This window comes from Myotis myotis, unplaced genomic scaffold (genome assembly GCF_014108235.1).
Source record: "Myotis myotis isolate mMyoMyo1 unplaced genomic scaffold, mMyoMyo1.p scaffold_m19_p_25, whole genome shotgun sequence".
NCBI classification, from domain to species: domain Eukaryota; kingdom Metazoa; phylum Chordata; class Mammalia; order Chiroptera; family Vespertilionidae; genus Myotis; species Myotis myotis.
In genome coordinates, this window is record NW_023416330.1 from 3797611 (window position 1) to 3816590 (window position 18980).

Consider the following 18980-nt stretch of genomic DNA (forward strand, 5'->3'; position numbering starts at 1 on the left):
ACATAGAGTAACTTTATGTTTAACATTTAGAGGAACTGTCAAATTGTTTTCCAAAGCAGCTGTGCCATTTTTATATTCCCATCAGCAACTGACATTGCTTTCAGTTTCTCCACATCCTCACCAGTCACCAACACTTGTTATTGTCTGTCGGTTTTATTCTAGCCATCTTTATGGGGACAGTGGTATCATACATAATTTGCAAATAATTTTCATTCTGTGGGTGGAAACTTTTTGCTTCCTTTGAAGCTTTATCCAGGGCCGTGTGGACTTAATACTGTGTTTTCTCCTCAGTGTTTTATATTTTAGCTCTTACATTTAAGTTTATGATACATTCAGAGTTAATTTTTGCATATGATAGGAAATAGAGGTACAACTTCATTCTTTTACATGTGGGCATCAAGTTGTCCCAACCTTTTTTTCAGCCCCCCCCCCTTTTTTTTAAAGACTATTCTTCCTTCTATGAATTGTCTTGACATCCTTGTCAAAAACTGAGTGACCAGAAATGTGAGGGAAAATTTATTTCTGGACTCTATTCCTATGATCTGTATGTATGTCCATATGTCAGTATCACACTGTCTTGATGACTGTGGTTTTGTAGTAAGCTTCAAAATAGGGATGAGTGAGTCTTCTAACTATTCTTTTTCAAGATTGTTTTGGCTCTTCTGAGTCCCTTGCATTTCCATCAGTTTCTACAAAAAAAAAAAAAAAATAAGCAACTGGGTTTTGATAGGGTGTTTGAAGGGAGTCCAGCCTGCACAGCTACATAGTTGGGAAAGGGGGGTGTATTTAATAGCTTTCTCAGATAATTGTGGACATTCTTTGATACCCACCGAAACTTCACAGGTGGTAGTTTCTTAAAGGTTAGTTGTAGTGTGCAATATGAAGTCATACGGATGAAGTTTCTGCCTTGTTACATTGGACTCTATTGGGTTATTTTGCACTTTGAATGGGTCTTCTGCCCATGCCTGATTTTGTTACATCATACATTGGTTATTTGGAAAATATTGGTCCACTGTTTTGTAGATCCTTCTACATTTTGATACATTTTAATATGTAAATACTTTTAAAAGTCACATTTAATATCATCACCAGTCTCAGAAAAATCTGGATACTGGGAAGCTGTTAAGCTCACCTTGAATGATGCAAGTTTTCCAACCTAATTTCCTCTTGAAAGTTCGAATTTAATTGTTGGAAAAGTGCTAGCAGTTTTACTTGAAGTGACAGTCTCATTTCTTTCATTTTCAAGAAAATGTCTGCCAAATACCCACATTTGAAATAATGATCATTTGTTGGTCAGTCTTGAAAGGAAAAATGGTGTTCCATAATTAAAGTGGCTATTTCAGATCACTTTGCAACCAATTGCCTCGTTTGGAGACAACCATCACACTTCAGTACGTAGCAGGATGCTCTGTGCATATATCATGTTTTGTCATGCAGAATACTAAAAGGACATGCTCTTAAGGGTCAAGATTTAATAAAAGTAATAATTTTACTGCTTCCTCAAGAACACTGTTAAGTGAAAATGGCTTTTTTATTTTTTAATGTTGGTACATGGTAGTGAAGAATATGGTGACTTTCTACAGCTTGCTCCTACTGTCCTGATTTGTGCTGAGGGGTGCCAAGCTAGTGGTATTACCCACCATTGGTTTTGCACCATTACTGCAAATATGAAAATAGTTAAAAAGGCAGATAATACCTTAGCATTTTTATGAAAATAGCTTTGACTTCATGAGTCCCTTGAAAAGGTCTCCAGGCTGCACTTTGAGAACCATTACACTGTGGTGTACAGAATCTTGCTAGACTGCTCACTGTTGTGCAGAGTCAAATCAAGACCAGCTGCATCCTAGCTGCTGTGGTGACTGCTGAGGAGCCTTCCCAGGAGGCCCTGCAGCATCCTGAGGCAGGGATGGGGCATGAGAGACAAGGATGGAGGGGGCAGGAAGAACTTAGCCTGCCTGCATGGGACAGAAGGAAGCGGGGTGGCTCGAGCATAATGCGGTGGGAGTAGGAAATTAAGTTGGGAAGGTAGTCAGTAGCTGGATTTTGCAGGGCCTGGCAAGAACGGCAGGGAGTCATTCCTCCTGAGCAGTAAGCAGGGAGTTGCTAAAGCCTGAGGAGAGTGAGGGTATCTCAGTACCAGTTGACTTGGCCTCTGATTGTGGTGCAATTTGGGGCGTGTTGTTTTTTGACCTGGTAAGGGTGCGGCTCCCCCAAAATAATAAAAATCACCGAGGGTAGCAGCATACCCAAGACCTGTATATTAAATACTGAACTGACATGGTTCAAATACAGGTAACAGGGTGGAAGTAAAAACAGCCACTTGATCACAAATGAGAAACAGCCATCTCTACCTGTGATTATGAAGTTAAAATGTACACCACTTTCCCTAGTGTAGGTCTACAATATTAGTGATTTTAATATTGTTCATGAGTAGGTTGTACTTAGTTATTGGGCTAAACCAAAACTGAACTTGGACATGATTGTACAAGTTAAAGCATTATGAAGTCTTTAGTGCTCACACTTAAGAGAACCTTTATTCTTGTTTCTAGTTTATCCTGAAGCACCAAATTAAGTCTTAACAGTTGATAGAGAAATCACTGTCTTAAACTGATAAACTTAGTATCTCAAAACATAGAGGTCCTGGAATACTACTTTATTTTATTTTTTGTGTGGAATGCTATCTTAGTATTTTCATATTTCTAAATGTGTATTGTTGAGGATCCTTGTGTAGGGCTTTGTGGACAAGTGGAAGTAGGCAATTTAAGGATCTCAACAGTTCACTCCTACCTGTCCTTGGCTGGTGGTGTAACTGTAATATAATTGAGTTCCCTTACCTCCCCACCACCCTTCCCCCATTTCTCTTGTGCTTGCTTACTTGAAAGCCTGAGGTGGGGGTGGAATTTTGAAACAAATTGGTGTTTTAACAATATGTGTGATCCTTCTTTTTGCAAGATTAAAAGTAACTGTGATGGCAGGGTAAATAATTTGTGAACATGGAAACAAAGATACTGGCTTTTACAGTTAATATAGTTTTCTGAAATGGAAATGCTTTTGTATGTCTTAGATATAAATGCATCTGGCTGATCACTTGCTTTTCATCAAGTCTCAATCACACTTGGAATTTATTTTAAAGAGAATATTTTAAAATATAGGTTCTCTTTATTCTTGTTCATGACTTGTATGAGTTACTGAATAAAACATATGGCGAAATTCAACCATAGCTGAACATCCAGAAGGAGAGGATTTGGAATGACCTTGGCAAACTGGAGACACGCCCTGGCGTAAGCGGAAGTGGAACACACTGTGGACTTTCTGGTCTGTCTGCCAGGAAGTGATTAGATGTGGATGGTGAATTTCTGACCTGGTTTGTGTGGCCTGGAGTACACCAGGGGCTAGGAGTGGCTGACAACATCTCTGAGCTCCATACTGGAGGGCAGGAGGACCACAAAAATGCAAGCCCTGAAATTAAAGCCTTGTGTTTACGTTTCAGAAGAAACCTCCTGTGTGTGTACAGGCTGAGACCCGGATTCCGTTTCTGAGCATTTTAGCTGGCCGTGCTCTCACTGTGCATTCTGAACCACTAAGAGCCTTCTCTGCAGTCTGGGTGGCATGTGTTGAAGAGCATTGCCAGCTTAGAGTCATGGTTCTTCACTTGCCGTTCATGAGCTTCCCTGAGATGTGCATATTTCCAGGGGAAGAGTCAAGGGCTTTTATCATCCATCTTCTATCCAGAGGATTTCAGTCTGCAAAAGATTGAATTTCTAAACTGACTGTTTGAAGAGAACTGTGTGTGATTTAAGTGTCACATGTAATTCAAATAGGTGTTCATCACTGCACCAGGCCCCGTGTACTTAGTCACAAAAGCTAGGGCCATCCTGATCTCTGCCTTCAAGGAGCCTCAATCTAGTGAGGAACCACTGTAAACAGCTTCTACTAATGATATTGGCGGGTGTTTTAAAAGTACTTACTGAACTCTGTGTGGTAAGTACCATTATTATGCCTATTTTGCAGAGCAGGAAACTGAGCTGCAGAAAGGTTAAGTGATTTGGCCTAGGTCAGTTATTAGTGGCAGAGCTAGGATTTGAATTTAAGCAGTGGTTCCAGAGCCAACACTAAATAATAACACAATTACTATTTAAAAACATTTGGGATAAACGCTTAGAGAAATAATTCAAGGGAGAGCTAACATAACCATGGGTGGGGCGGAAGAATTGTCCCTAGCAAACTGTCATTAAAGCTGGAGTTGGTGGGGCAGAGGGTGGGGAGCATGGGGGCAAAAGAAGGGCAGGGCCCTCCAGTAGAAAGGAACAGCATGTGCAGACCTCCTGGGGTGAGAAAGAGCTTGGCACTCAGGAGGAATAAAGAGAAGGCCGATGTTGACTGGTGAATGAGGAGAAGAGTAAGATGTGAGTGGCAAGGAGATCACAAGGAACTAATCTATATGCCAACTGTCTACCAAGAACAGCCTTGTAGGCCCTGTTGGAAATGTTAGACTTCCTAGAAACGCGGAAAGTCACGGAAGGGTTGTAAGCAGCATAAGGTGATTTGTCTATACCAGGCTTGGCAAACATTTTCTGTAAAAGGCCAGATGGAAAATTTATGTCAGGCTTTGTAGGCCACATGGCCTCTTTCGCAACTACTCCCTTCTAACTTTTGTATCACACAGCATTACAGACAGTTTATAAACAAGTAGACATGGCTGTGTGCCAATAAAACTTTATGGACACTGACATCTGAATTTCATCTAATTTTTACATAGTATGACATATTATTGATTCTTTTCAGCTATTTAAAGATGTAAAAACCAGCCCTGGATAGTGGGTTCAGTGGTTAGAGTGTAAGCCCGTGCCAGAAGGTTGCAGGTTGGATTCCAGGTCAAGGGCACATACCTGGGTTACTGGTTCGCTCTCTGCCCCCATCAGGGTGTGTGCTGGAGGCAACCAGTCAATGTGTCTTGAGACATCAATGTGGTGGTTGTTTTTTTCTCTCTCTCTCTCCTCTTCCCTCCCTCCTTTCCACTCTCTGAAAAGCAATAGAAAAAATATCCTCAAATGAGGATTAACACAAGAAAAATAAAAGATGTAAAAACCATTCTTATTCGTAGCTGAGCAAATTTGGCCTCTGGTCTAGTTTGCTTCTCCTGTTTTATATCCTCAAGAGGATCCCCCCACTGCTCTGTGTCGGGGATGAGGGCAGTCAGGAAGGGAAGTGGGAAGACAGCCACGTATTGAAGTTCACCATCAAGGTCTCACGGACAGCCCAGCAGTGTGGCTCAGTGTTTGAGCGTGGACCTATGAACCAGGAGGCCACTTTTTGATTTCTGGTCAGGGCATGTGCCCAGGTTGTGGGCTCAATCCCCAGTGTGGAGTGTGCAAGAGGCAGCCAATCAATGATTCTCTCTCATTATTGATGTTTCTGTCTCTCCCTCTCCCCTCCTCTCGGAAATCAATACAAAATATATTTTTTAAAGATCACATGGGGCTCCTGCAAGAAGCTACCAGGGGAACCAAGATGGCGGCATAGGTTAACTCCGGAGTTTGCTGCCTCGAACAACCACTTCAAAAATACAACTAAAAGACAGAACGGACATCATCCAGAACCAGAGGAAGGCTGGCTGAGTGGAAGTTCTACAACTAGGAGGAAAGAGAATAGCATACCGACTCAGAGGAGGCGCAGTGCTGAAGTGAAATACTAAGGTGCGGAGTGCATGCGGAGTGGGCTGGCGACTGAGGGTGCGGTTGTTTTCAATTGGGAGGGAGTTTCAGACTCTGAGCTCCAGATCCTGGCGAGTCTCTAGGGACCCAGACTCAAACGGGAGAAGCGGGACTGTCTGGCTTCGGTCGGAACTCGAAGGCAGCTTTCTCTCCGAGGTTTGCAGCAGTTGCTGGGACTCTGAGAGGCAGAGCCCCTGGGGATGGAACTGAGAGCAGCCATAACTGCTCGCTCTGCCCACCCTGTAGATCCCCAGGGACCCGCCCCGCCCAAGCCCTGCACAGAGGCATTTGCCGGATAGCCTTAGGCAAATGCTAGATTAGCACCACCCTAGAGATCCAGCATAGAAGTTCTCCCACTGCAGACACAGCTGACTCTCATAGCCAGTTAGCCTGGAGGTCAAATCACCCCCAGTATTGCCGACAACAATCAGGGCTTAACTACAACAAGACTGTGCACAAAGACCACAAGGAGGTGCACCAAGAAAGCATAAAAAATGCAGAGACAAAGAAACATGACAGAAATGGAGGATATAGAGCTAAAAACCGCACTTTTAAGGTCTTTCAATAATTTTCTAGAAACTGCCGATAAATGTAGTGAGATCCTCAAGAAATCTAATGAGACCCTCGATGTTGTGATAAAGAACCAACTAGAAGTTAAGCATACACTGACTGCAATAAAGAATATTATACAGACTCCCAACAGCAGACCAGAGGAGTGCAAGAATCAAGTCAAAGATTTGAAATGCGAAGGAGCAAAAAACACCCAACCGGAAAAGCAAAATGAAAAAAAAGAATCCGAAAATACGAAGATAGTGTAAGGAGCCTCTGGGACAGCTTCAAGCGTACCAACATCAGAATTATAGAGGTGCCAGAAGATGAGAGAGAGCAAGATATTGAAAACCTATTTGAAGAAATAATGACAGAAAACTTCCCCCACCTGGTGAAAGAAATAGACTTACAGGTCCAGGAAGCGCAGAGAACCCCAAACAAAAGGAATCCAAAGAGGACCACACCAAGACACATCATAATTAAAATGCCAAGAGCAGAAGACAAAGAGAGACTCTTAAAAGCAGCAAGAGAAAGAAAGTCAGTTACATACAAGGGAGTACCCATATGACTGTCAGCTGATTTCTCAACAGAAACTTTGCAGGCCAGAAGGGAATGGCAAGAAATATTCAAAGTGATGAATGCCAAGAACCTACAACCAAGGTTACTTTATCCAGCAAAGCTATCACTCAGAATTGAAGGTCAGATAAAGAGCTTCACAGATAAGGAAAAGCTAAAGGAGTTCATCACCACCAAACCAGTATTATATGAAATGCTGAAAGGTATCCTTTAAGAAGAGGAGGAAGAAGAAAAAGGTAAAGATACTAATTATGAACAACAAACATGCATCTATCATCAAGTGAATCTAAGAATCAAGGGAATACATAATCTGATGTACAGAATGAACTGGTGATCATAATAGAATCAGGGACATAGAAAGGGAATGGACTGACTATTCTTGGGGGGGAATGGGGTGTGGGAGATGCGGGAAGAGACTGGACAAAAATCGTGCACCTATGGATGAGGACAGTGGGTGGGGAGTGAGGGCGGAGGGTGGGGCGGGAACTGGGAGGAGGGGAGTTATGGGGGGGAAAAAGAGGAACAAATGTAATAATCTGAACAATAAAGATTTAATAAAAAAAAAAAGATAACATGGACTAGTGGAGTGCTGGTGAGATGAAGAGGAGACAGATTTGAGATGCTCTTGAATATGTTAAAGATTGTTAATTAGAGGAAGAATCAAACTTTGATGTGTGCAACGTTGAGGATAACATTCGGTGGTTAGCACGAGTGCCTGAGTGGGTAATGGTGCCACTGGCTAAAATGAGAAATGGTAGAAAAGGGCCAGGATTTGCGATGGTCTGCCCACCAGTCCACACATTTGCCTTGTCATTTCGATGGTCTAGAGCAGCCGTGGGCAAACTACGGCCCGCGGGCCGGATCCGGTCCGTTTGAAATGAATAAAACTAAAAAAAAAAAAAGACCGTACTCTTTTATGTAATGATGTTTACTTTGAATTTATATTAGTTCACACAAACACTCCATCCATGCTTTTGTTCCGGCCCTCCCGTCCAGTTTAAGAACCCATTGTGGCCCTCGAGTCAAAAAGTTTGCCCACCCCTGGTCTAGAGCAGTGATGGCGAACCTATGACACGCCTGTCAGAGGTGACACGCGAACTCATTTTTTTGATTTTTCTTTGTTAAATGGCATTTAAATATATAAAATAAATATCAAAAATATAAATCTTTGTTTTACTATGGTTGCAAATATCAAAAAAATTTCTATATGTGACACGGCACCAGAGTTAAGTTAGGGTTTTTCAAAATGCTGACACACCGAGCTCAAAAGGTTCGCCATCACTGGTCTAGAACCATGGTCGGCAAACTGCGTCTGGCGAGCCACATGTGGCTCTTTGGCCCCTTGAGTGTGGCTCTTCCTAAGCCTTAGGAGTACCCTAATTAAGTTAATAACAATGTACCTACCTATACAGTTTAAGCTTAAAAAATTTGGCTCTCAAAAGAAACTTCAGTCGTTGTACTGTTCATATTTGGCTCTGTTGACTAATGAGTTTGCCGACAACTGGTCTAGAGACAGGTGGCTGCTCCTGCAACTGGGGTTCTGGGGTGTGCTGCTCCCGGGTCCTCATGTTGCCTGAGGATCTGCCCCAACATACCTTCATACTGCAGGTTGTTGCCTTGGCAGCAAAGGAGGTTGCAAAACTTACTTGGCCGCACACTGCTCACTGTGCCCGAGAGGGTGCTGAGGATTCCTGACTGACTACAGGATGTTTCCATTTTCCTGCTGGGAGAAGGGGAAGTTGGGCTCCATGTCTAAACCTTTTCATTTTCCATAACTGCTACCAAAGGTGTGACTATATCTAATGAAGTAAGTTGTTTTCTTACTCTGACCATGTTTCTGAATGAGCATTATCCTAAAAAACTGGACAAAATGAACACATCTTCTATTTCTTAGACCTCTGTGGGAGTCTTTCTCGTAGACAGCTGTGTTTATACAAGTAGGATGTTCCTATTCCTTCAACTATGGTATTGAGCAGCATTGCAAGTTTTCTAGTAGTCACATTAAACAAAAAGAGGTAAAAGTAATTTAATATAATTTAGCCCAATATGTCCAAAATATTATTTCAATATGTAATGATATTTTTACATTTTTTATGCTAAGTTTTCAAGTCTTATATACATTTTACGCTATGACCCATCTCAGTTAGGACTGGCCCCCTTTCAAGTGTTCACTGTCCACCTGTGGCTGGTGGCTGCTTGCTGGTGGACAGCACAGGTACAGTGAGGAATGCCAGGGCTGTTAGTAAATGGGCTTAGTGCAGATTTGAAAGAACTCTTGAAATAATCTTTATAACTATTCGTGCTGATGTTGAATACGCTTTATTTTATCACTTGATTGTCCTAAGTTTTTGTCATTACTAGTTTTGATCAGTCTTAAACTTCGTGCTCTTGAATATGCTAAAGATTGTGTTAAAATTTGAGGATTCATCTCTTATTTGCTTTTTTCAGCTCTTTCCCACCCTGACCCCCAACCTTCTTCCCAGTTGCCCACAAATCTAGCAAAATTCATTCTTTATTGTTGCCAAATATTTAATTTCCTGCAGGATACCAGGTCTCTTCCCTCCCTTGCCTTCCAAATCAGCTTCAACTCCAACTCTTCCTATAGAAATGAGTATCCTATTTTTTTAAGTTCTTTAATATGTTTTTATTGACTTCAGAGAGGGGGGAAGGGAGAAGATAGAGAGATAGAAACATCCATAAGAAAGAAAACACCCCCTACTGGGGATTGAGCCTGGAAACTGGGGCATGTGCCCTGACTGGTAATCGAACCCTTGATCTCCTGGTCCATGGGTTAAGGCTCAACTGCTCAGCCACAGTGGCCCAGCATGAGTATCCTATTTAATCATCTTTGGGCAGTTTCATGGCCTTTTCTGGCAGCACTTTTTTCCTTTTATTTGTTTATTTATTTATTTATTTATCCTCACCCAAGGATATTTTTCCATTGGTTTTTAGAGAGAGGGAAAGACAGAGAGAAATATCAATGTGAGAGAAACACATTGATTGATTGCCTCCTGCACGAGCCCTGACCAGGGCCTGGGCTGGGGAGAAGCCTGCAGCCCAGGTATGTGCCCTTGAACAGAATCAAACCTGGGACCCTGTTGGCTATCCAGTGAGCCAAACTGGCTAGGGCTCTTCTTTCCTTTTAGTATAATAACCTTGACAGTTAATAAATTTTTTTATTTCTCTAACTCATATCTATTTTCATGTTATAAACTTACCTCTTGTGTTCTCAGGGGGATATATCTGGAAGCGTAGTGCTTGGTGGTAATAGTAAGCAACCAGTGAGTATTTGAGTAATAATTTTATGAACCAGTTTTACTTGGTTACTAGTAGTCTCTGTCTTGTCTTTGTCATAATAATTGCACCTTGGTTTTGTGTGGGGGTTTTTTTGCCTCCTAGCATCTATTTTTAAAAATTGGGAAGGGGGTGTGAGAAAGAATAAGATGATGTCAGCTGTGCTTCACTCATAGGCACAAGTGAGATAATTCATGCAAAACTGTTTTTGTAAACTCTTAAAACAATGTCTCGCTTGTAGGTTGTGAACTATTAAATTTGAATTACCTGCTTCACATGCCCTCATCTGACCCTGTATGTGGTGGAGATTCGGGGTGGGTCTGTATATTGGAAGCCTGGGGGGCACCGTTGGAGAACACACAGGAACTCCTCTGCACCTCCTTTTAAATCAGAATGCTGAGATGAGTGTATTTTTTTGAAAGGCTTCCTTGGTGACTGATGTATATACATATGTGTACATAACATCCACCCCTTATGGAAGCTGAAACCCCTGATGCTGCAGTCAGCACTACACATTATTACTGAAATGGATGCAGCACTTGGCAAGCATGTAATCGTCATGGCTGTCATGTACGGGACACATTGGTAAACCTTCGTGCGGCTCTGGCTCTTTATCAGTGAGGATACATTCAGGGAGCAGTCCACTTAGAACCAGGTGATTCTGTAGTCTCTCTGCTGTTTGCAAATCTGGTCCATTTATTGATGTCTGTTCTGTGGTGGCTCCCAGAGAAGAATCTTCCTGCACTGGTGCCAGCCCTGTGGCACTCCTGGACTGCAGCATGCTGCAGGCTTATGCCAATGCCAGGTTGTGCTCAATACAAGCCAGCAGCTTCTGCTTTTGTGTTGTCTGGAGCCTCCAGAGACATGCGGGAGGGCCTGGGGAGAGGACACTGGGAAGGGAGAAGGTGCAGCTGGCCCTCCTGAGTCTAGCCCTGGCCACTATCAGCCAGGGCTGCCAGGAGTGACTAGAGACCAGCAGAGGACCCAGTGGAGCGCAGCCTTAAACTAGACTCCTACTAAACAGATGAAGAGGATGTTGGTCTCAGCTTCAGCCACTGAGTGTGGGGCAGTTTGTTACACAGCAGTGGAGAAATTGACACTAGTTTTCTACTTAGGGAACGGGCTATATTTTTATATTTATTGGTTTTTGTATGTTGCTGCTGAAGTAGTTGTTAGTATATGTCATTTTGTTATATTTCAGATTACTAGGTATAATCATTAACATGCATTTTTCTCCTAAGCAGCTGATATTTGTCTTAAGAGCATTACTAATAATGTTTATTGAGGACTTATTACATACTAGATATTCTACATGTATTTTCATTTAATTTTCACAGCCACCTATAAAGTAGATGCTATTATTATCTCCATCTTCCAAATGAGGAAACAAACTCAGGAAAACTGCCTGCACTCTCATAGCTAATCATCACTGTCCTAGTCTGCTTAGTAAAAAAATGATAAATGTCTTGTTTTTCTTTTTTATACTTTTTTGTTGAGGTATAATTTACATGTAGTAGAGCTTGAATTTTCACATGAATGCCTTTCTTCCTGTTAAGATGACTGCGTTCCCTCTGTTGAGAATGCCTCTAGCTGGCATTCGGGTGTACTGCACTGGCATCTTTTTCAGAATCACCCATGGAATAGGAACAGTCAGTGTTTATGGACTCAAGGTAAACTGTGTTGATCATGATTTGGGGGAAGCTTTATCGACTTTAGAATGCAGTACTGGAATTTAATAGCCATTTGCTGAACACATTATAAGTTGTATTCTAATTTTAATTGCGTACTCTCATCAACCCCTGCCCCCCAAAGCTGCCATCAGCAGGTGGCGTGTTTGAGAATAAATGGAGTCTTAGAAATGGAAAAAAAAAAAAAAATGATTATTGTGTGAATACTTTTGGCCCTGTGAAGTTTACCAGAATTCTTTTTTTTTTTTTAATATATTTTATTGATATATTTTTACAGAGAGGAAGGGAGAGGGAAAGGGATAGCGAGTTAGAAACATCGATGAGAGAGAAACATCGATTCAGCTGCCTCCCACACGCCCCCTACTGGGGATGTGCCCACAACCCAGGTACATGCCTTTGACCAGAATCAAACCCGGGACCCTTGAGTCTGCAGGCCTACGCTCTATCCGCTGAGCCAAACCAGCCAGGGCCAGAATGGATATCGGTCTATATTTTATGTAAAATAGTAGGAACTTATTTCAAAAGATGTTACCCAAGTTTTGTAAACATTTCTTTAGAATGTTTGTGAAAGAACTTTTTCAAATGCATTAGATTCTGTTTAGTCTCTTTTCATAAATTTTTAAAAATAGAAGTGATGCCTTCAATAATGTCTTTGGAAATGCTTAACTGTTTTGTTAAAGTCTTTGGCAGACCTTTAGAAAATCAGTTTCACCTATTCCAATTACTTTGATGGGTGTTTTTTCTTTTCTTTTCTTTTTTTTAAATATATTTTATTGATTTTTTACAGAGAGGAAGGGAGAGAGATAGAGAGTTAGAAACATCGATGAGAGAGAAACATCGATCAGCTGCCTCCTGCACATCTCCCACTGGGGATGTGCCCGCAACCCAGGCACATGCCCTTAACCGGAATCGAACCTGGGACCTTTCAGTCCGCAGGCCGACGCTCTATCCACTGAGCCAAACCGGTTTCGGCGATGGGTGTTTTTTCTTACAACAGTTCTTCATGTAGTCGGGAACCTAGTATTGCCAGGTGCCTGTTTACGCTGACTTCCCCTGTCCTCCTATCTCTATCCCGCGTATCATTTGGGTTTTTCATCAGCCTTCATCTGGCCCAGTCCAGGGTCCTCTATGGGGAGCTTGCATGGTTCCTGGGAGGGAATCAGTGACTGTATCATGTCCCAATTGCCACCCTTTCCCAAACACGAAAACGTGGCCCCAGTGGTCAGCAGCTTTCTTTTAAGTTTCTGCATTGGCATCTTATGATGGTTACTCAAGTCCATTATGAGGGCATACCTGATGGCTATTTCTTTTACAAAGACCTAAGTTTCTTGAGGAATTTTGTCTAGATTCTGTCAATTGAGAGTGGGTGTGGGGTCAAGTGTTATGATTAAAGCAGTGACGACTCCTATCAGAGAGGACTCCTATTTCTGTAAAATATAAATTTATCAGAGGAATGATGTTCATAAAAAGACATTAAATATTTAAGTTTTATTGTAATACAGATTAATATTATAATCAATTAGGTGCTTGGGTTACAAATTAATTTAACTCATGCTTCTTAAACAGTAAGGAAAGTTATTTACACACATAAGTGGAAGACTAGTGGTTGACTGAGTGGTTAGTCAATTCAAGAACAGAGATTCTTGGCTTGGCTGGTATTGCTCAGTGGTTGAGCATTGGCCTATGAACCAGGAGATCATGGTTCGATTCCTGGTTAGAGCACATGCCCGGGTTGCGGGACAATGCTTTACCCACTGAGCAAAACTGGCTAGGACTCTCATCGATGTTCCAATATCCCTCTCTCCCTTCCTCTCTGAAATCAATAAAAATATATTTAATAAGTAAATATTTTTTTAAAAAAAGAATAGAGGTTCTTCCATCTCTTTATTTAGCCATTCTTGACTTTGGCTTTAATAAGGTGTTGGCTGCACCCTGTACCTAGTTTAGTCAGAACTACTGGGGTGAGACCCACGCTGTAGTTTTTGGAATTTTCTAGGTCATAACAGAGTGCAGCTAAATTTGAGAACCGGCACTCTAAACTGGAGAACTTGGTTTGGAGATCAGCATCACTGGGGAGCTTGGTAGAAATGGAAAGTCCCACATCCTCTACTTACCTGACATTTTCCTTGAAGGCTTTTTAGACCAGGGTCTACACACTTTTCAGGTGTTATGGTCCCATTACTGCAAGCCACACAGGTCAAATGTGTCTCCATGGGTGTATTTAACTTGGGTTAGTAGACTGGAGCTTTAAGTGACTGAGATCGTTTCTGTAGAGTGCACTCATGTTCATGGTCAAGCATGGACACCCAACAGCTGCAGCACCCAACAAGAGCTGTCTGTAGTGCAGAGAGCAGAGCGGGAACGGAAGTTGGTGTACCACCTTGGACTTGAAAGCTATTTAAATATTTCAGAGGCACTGTGAACAAAGCACATGGAAATGGGGTAAACCAATGGAGAAACCAAGAATGTGTTTGTAACTATTTCAGGAGGGAGGAGGGTTTAGGAGGAGACCAGGAGGAAATGGGATCTCGAGGACAAGGGGCTAGAGCAGCTTTTGTGGGAAGAGGAGCTGCACAGCACAACCCATTCAACAATTGTAGTAATTGTTCACATTGACTGATCTGGGAAGTAGAGGTGTTCACAGCAGGTGACCTCTGAGGTTAGGCATTACCCCTTATTCATGGCTGTATTCTAGTACCTGGTCCATAACAAGTGTTACTTTAAGTGCTTATGGTCTGAGCTGCTGAGAGGAGCTGGAGGATTTGGGAGCGCCCTGGAGGCTGGAGAAGTAGGGTGATCTGTTCAATTTGAACTTTTGCCAGAGGGCAGTGGTTCTTCAACTGTAGTGTGCAGCTGAATGGGTAGGGGATTAATATTCCCATCCTGTAGGTTTGGGTGGACTCAAGAATTTGTAGTAAGTTACCCTGTGTCGCTGCTGGGAAACTTGGCTGTTGTAGGAGGAAAGGAAGCACAGAGAGGGTTCCTGAGGAGACCAGACGTGGTGGGGTGCAGGCAGGCACCGTAGCTTGAGAGAGGTCTCCAACCCACATAGTTGTAGGACTTGCCTGCAGCTGAGTCCAATAGGCTCAAAGCAAGTGATTAAATCATACAATTTATTGGAGGGCCCAGGGAACGGAAATGGGAGGTTTCTGATGAAAGGCTAGTGGACAGTGACTGATCTTGGGGCTTCAACGGATAGGGAAGGAAATGGTGGGGATTGGAGATTCAGGGTATAATCATTTAGAGTAGTTTATTTCTAACCTTTTTCACTGTAGCCTGTAGTAAGACATACATTTTATTTTGCCCCCCAATCACGAATGTGAGTATAACTGATCTAAAGTTTCATAACACCTTTCTTATTTACATTCCACTCTGGTGTTCCTGTTTCTTTGAAAACAGTGATCGTAGCATAGTATGTGAATTTTGTGACCTGGTGGGAAAACATCACTTCCAGAGATGGTTGTGATTAGAGTCAGAAAGTGAGGGCACTGACAGAATGCTGCCCTGCTTACTGATCGGTGCCTGTAGATATCGGAGGTGGAGTCACCAGGTGGTCACCACGCAATGGTGTGCTCCTGGGGTGGGTCACTGAAGTGGCATGGAGACAATTTTTGGTGGCAAGACCAGTGAACTTTGAAGCTAAACTGTTAGGACAGACAGCTTGTGGACATCAAAGTTCTGTAAGGTGATGTGAAGAAGTTGAAGTGAAAGTGAAAGCAGTCCTTGGAATGGGTTGTGTCCCAGATATACCATGTGGGCCTCGTGGACCCTTCTGCCCAGTGACTTGATAGCCTAGTTGCTAGATTGAAACCCTCTCCTCTCTGTTATATCCTACGGTTCCAGGGAGTGTGGCTTTGAAGGGGAAGGAAGGTAATGTACAAGTAGTTGGGGTTTTTTAGGAGAATAAGCATGAAAACTAGTTCAGAATTCATCTGAAAACTATTAAAGTGTTTTGTGTAAACAGTACCTACTTTGCAATGATCATGAAGTATGAGATTTAGTTGACAACCTTGAAAATAGATCTTCTGTAGTGAAAATATTGGGTGGAAAAACGTACTGTGCCGTATTGTCATTGTGAAATACATGTAACTGTGCAGTTTTTACCTGGTAAAAGTTCAGGTGAGGCTTTTTAAAAAATTGTTTTTATGATTTTTAAAGTTAAGGTGGTTTTTAGTTCTGAGGAAGAGTATTAGAAAGTTAATGTGGGATACTGGGATATATTATTTTCAAATCTTGCATAATGTGTTACCAAATGGGAAGATTTGTCTCTGTGTTGATACACACATCCAGGTATGTGCTGCTTTTCAGTTTACTTCAGCTCACTCCTGTGTTGTTATCATATAGCATTTCTCCAAGAATTGGTCAGGAGTTTGAGATTCTGCCCAGGTTATACAAACCTATGAGCCTCTGAGAGCCTGATTGGTGCTAAAACATCTTCAGGAAATAATAGGTATTTCCAGGATGTGAATTTGACAAGGACAAAGGCCCAAGTAGATGTAGAAGGTTATTATGAGGAAAAATATAAAAGGTGATCAAGTAAATAATATCATTTGCTGTAGGTCAACAAGGCCTTTTGTAGCTGCAAGCAAACTGCAGTGGAAACGCTGGCCAAAGGAGCCAACTTACTGCTCTAGAGGATGAGGACGTCCCTTAAAGCCAGAAATTACTAGAACCAGGACTGAGAAGATTATGAGCAGTGGGATTCATTTACTAAGATTAATTATCAGTTAGTGCTGACTTGAAGATTTCAACACCAGTTGCCTAATAATTCTGCTTTTAATGGAAACAGCAGAAAACAGCTGTCATGTCAGCAAATGTAGCCTTCCTGTCCCTTCTTAATTTAAATAATTAATGATCTTCCCATAAGGGAGAGTCCAGTGGAGGAGAGACCCAAGGGAGACTTAGCTGTTCTTCAGCCCCACTTCTGCTGGTGAATTAGCACTTTCTCCCAGCCTGCCTGACGGAGAAGTCCAGCTGCTCCCTGAAGACTGGGGCTTCCGATCTGGTGCCCAGTCACTCAGGGGGAGTTCGCTGTCATCCTGCACTTGATTCAGGGTGGGTTACATCGTGTGCTTTTGCCAGAATGATTGCTTATGTTTTCAAGTTAAATGGGAAGTTAACCAGGGCACAGAATATGCCCTCTGTGATATAAATGAGGAACTCTTCTTTCGAGATGAACCAATAAATGTATTTTTAAGATGTGGTCCACTTGTTAGCTGTAACTATTTATCTCATGCTGTCTTGTTCAGTGTTTAGGGTTTTCTTTTCAATTTGGTTGTGGCTGCCTAAATTTCCTGTGCTAGCTCCTGAGGCTGTCCTCCCCTCCCCTCACCCCTGTAGGTGAGGTTTTTGAGACTCACCTGGTGCCAGGGCAGAGAGCTGTCTAATCCAGTGTTTCCTACTGGTTTTCCTCCACGTTGGGGGAGTTTATCACATACATCACACTTAACTCCTTTCTTTACTGGTTTTAGTCCAGTTCTGCTTCCAAAAAAAAGTTATAAAAATCTTTTTAATCCCTTTCTTTTCAGCTTTGTAACTCTTGACCACTTATCTGTAAGGGAAAAAAAATCTTATTTCTTCCTTCTCTTCTTTCCATGTGTAAGACCCCCCCAAAAAAAAACAAACAAAAAATACAAACCCCCAGTGTCTGGAAGTATTCTTAAGAAGCCCTGAAGAAGGTTCTTTTCTCTTCTTTCTTCCTAATTAAACATTTTGCTTCAAGCAATAGCATTCGATATAAATAAGAATATTCTTATTCTTTAAAATTTTTCAGTTTTGCTCACATAAAAGAGGGTTTTCTATTGCTATTTTCATTACATAAAAGCTGTTCTATATCTTGAGCTAAATGCCTCTTTATGAGCTAGCTTATATAACATGGTCTTTTGAGCACAATTCTTTTGAAATGCATACAGTTCCTGGACAACTACTGTATCCGGTATCACAGGCAGGCCCGTGTTTGGGGACCAATAAGTACTAGACAGTTATTTCTTCATTTCTATTGAACTGTTTCCTAGTCACATTTATAAAGTTGAGATCTTTTGTCGCATCTGAATGTATGAGAGTGCCCTTTGGCGTGTCTGCAGGGTGTGCAAAGACTAATTAATGAAAGTACTTGCAGATAACTTCAAGCACTAAAAGAAAGAAAACAGGATGGTCTGATAGAGTGGCATCAGGGAGGTGGCACCACCTTAGATGGGGTAGTTTTAGCAATGGCCTCTCTGAAGAAGGGACATTTGAGTGCGGACCAGAATAATGACAAACGTGAGTCAGACCTTCAGAGATGTGGGGCTGGTTAGAACAAAGGCGCTAAGGCTAGTAGGAACTTGGCAGGGACAGAAGAATGTGACTGGAGCCTGGGAGGTCCCCATGGCGGAGTGGTAGCCATTGAGGTTAGGGAGGTGGGCAAGCAGGCCCTCTCCCCCGTTGTGTGTGGGTCATGGTTCTGAGTTGGGGAACCAACTCTAATCACAATTAGGATTTTAAGCAGAGAAGTAATGTGTAATTTTCCAAAGCTCTTGTAGGCTGCCTTATGGAGAATGATTTCAGTTGTCAGTAATTCTGGAGACACCGTGAACTTTGTGTTTAGCTGCTTGAGAGGAGTAAATAACAAGCCTGCCAACTTGGGGATTTTCTGGCTGTCTCCCAGGAGCTCCCACTTTTAAACCCGTTTATCAATTGATAAATTTCTAAGTATAAGAGGACTGACTGCCTTTGGTGTGAAAACCTCACGCCCCCTGTGAACTCCTCTCTGTGGTTTCGGGGAGACAGGCAGACAGGAAACTCCAGGAGTCCCGCCCTCCCTGTCTCTCCCTGCAGGTCCTGAGATGGAAGTTGATTCTGCAGCATGTCTAAGGGTGGACCTGAGAGGGAAGGATTTGGGATGGAATTAGGGAGGAACCACTCCCTGCTTCCTGGTGATAAAATAGTCTGGACTGTTTCTTCCCAGGGAGCCCTGCTCTGATGTCCTCCAGTAGAAATTCTATATGACATGTAGCCCTGAGAACATAGGGCTCAGTTATCACAGTGTTTTGGTGAGTCCAGAATATTTCTGAACTGTCCGTGTGCAGGACACTGGTAGGCCTTTGACACTGGATGATAGACACAGGGTTTCTACCTTCACCAAGTATTAAAAATAAAAACTTTCGTTATTTTTTCAGCT

The 18980-nt window shown here is 42.3% G+C and overlaps 1 protein-coding gene across 5 annotated transcripts in view; it reads left to right on the forward strand.

Moving 5' to 3' along the window:
- RHEB (Ras homolog, mTORC1 binding) overlaps positions 1-18980 on the forward strand; it is a 46587-nt gene that overhangs the window by 4202 nt on the left and 23405 nt on the right. For 3 of the 5 annotated variants that reach the window (XM_036356188.1, XM_036356186.1, XM_036356183.1), the window contains exon 2: positions 11690-11803. The exons of the other annotated variants lie outside the window; for them this stretch is intronic. In XM_036356188.1, the coding sequence (XP_036212081.1) occupies positions 11690-11803 (114 nt within the window). The remainder of the gene's footprint in view (positions 1-11689; positions 11804-18980) is intronic. 5 annotated transcript variants of the gene reach the window in all.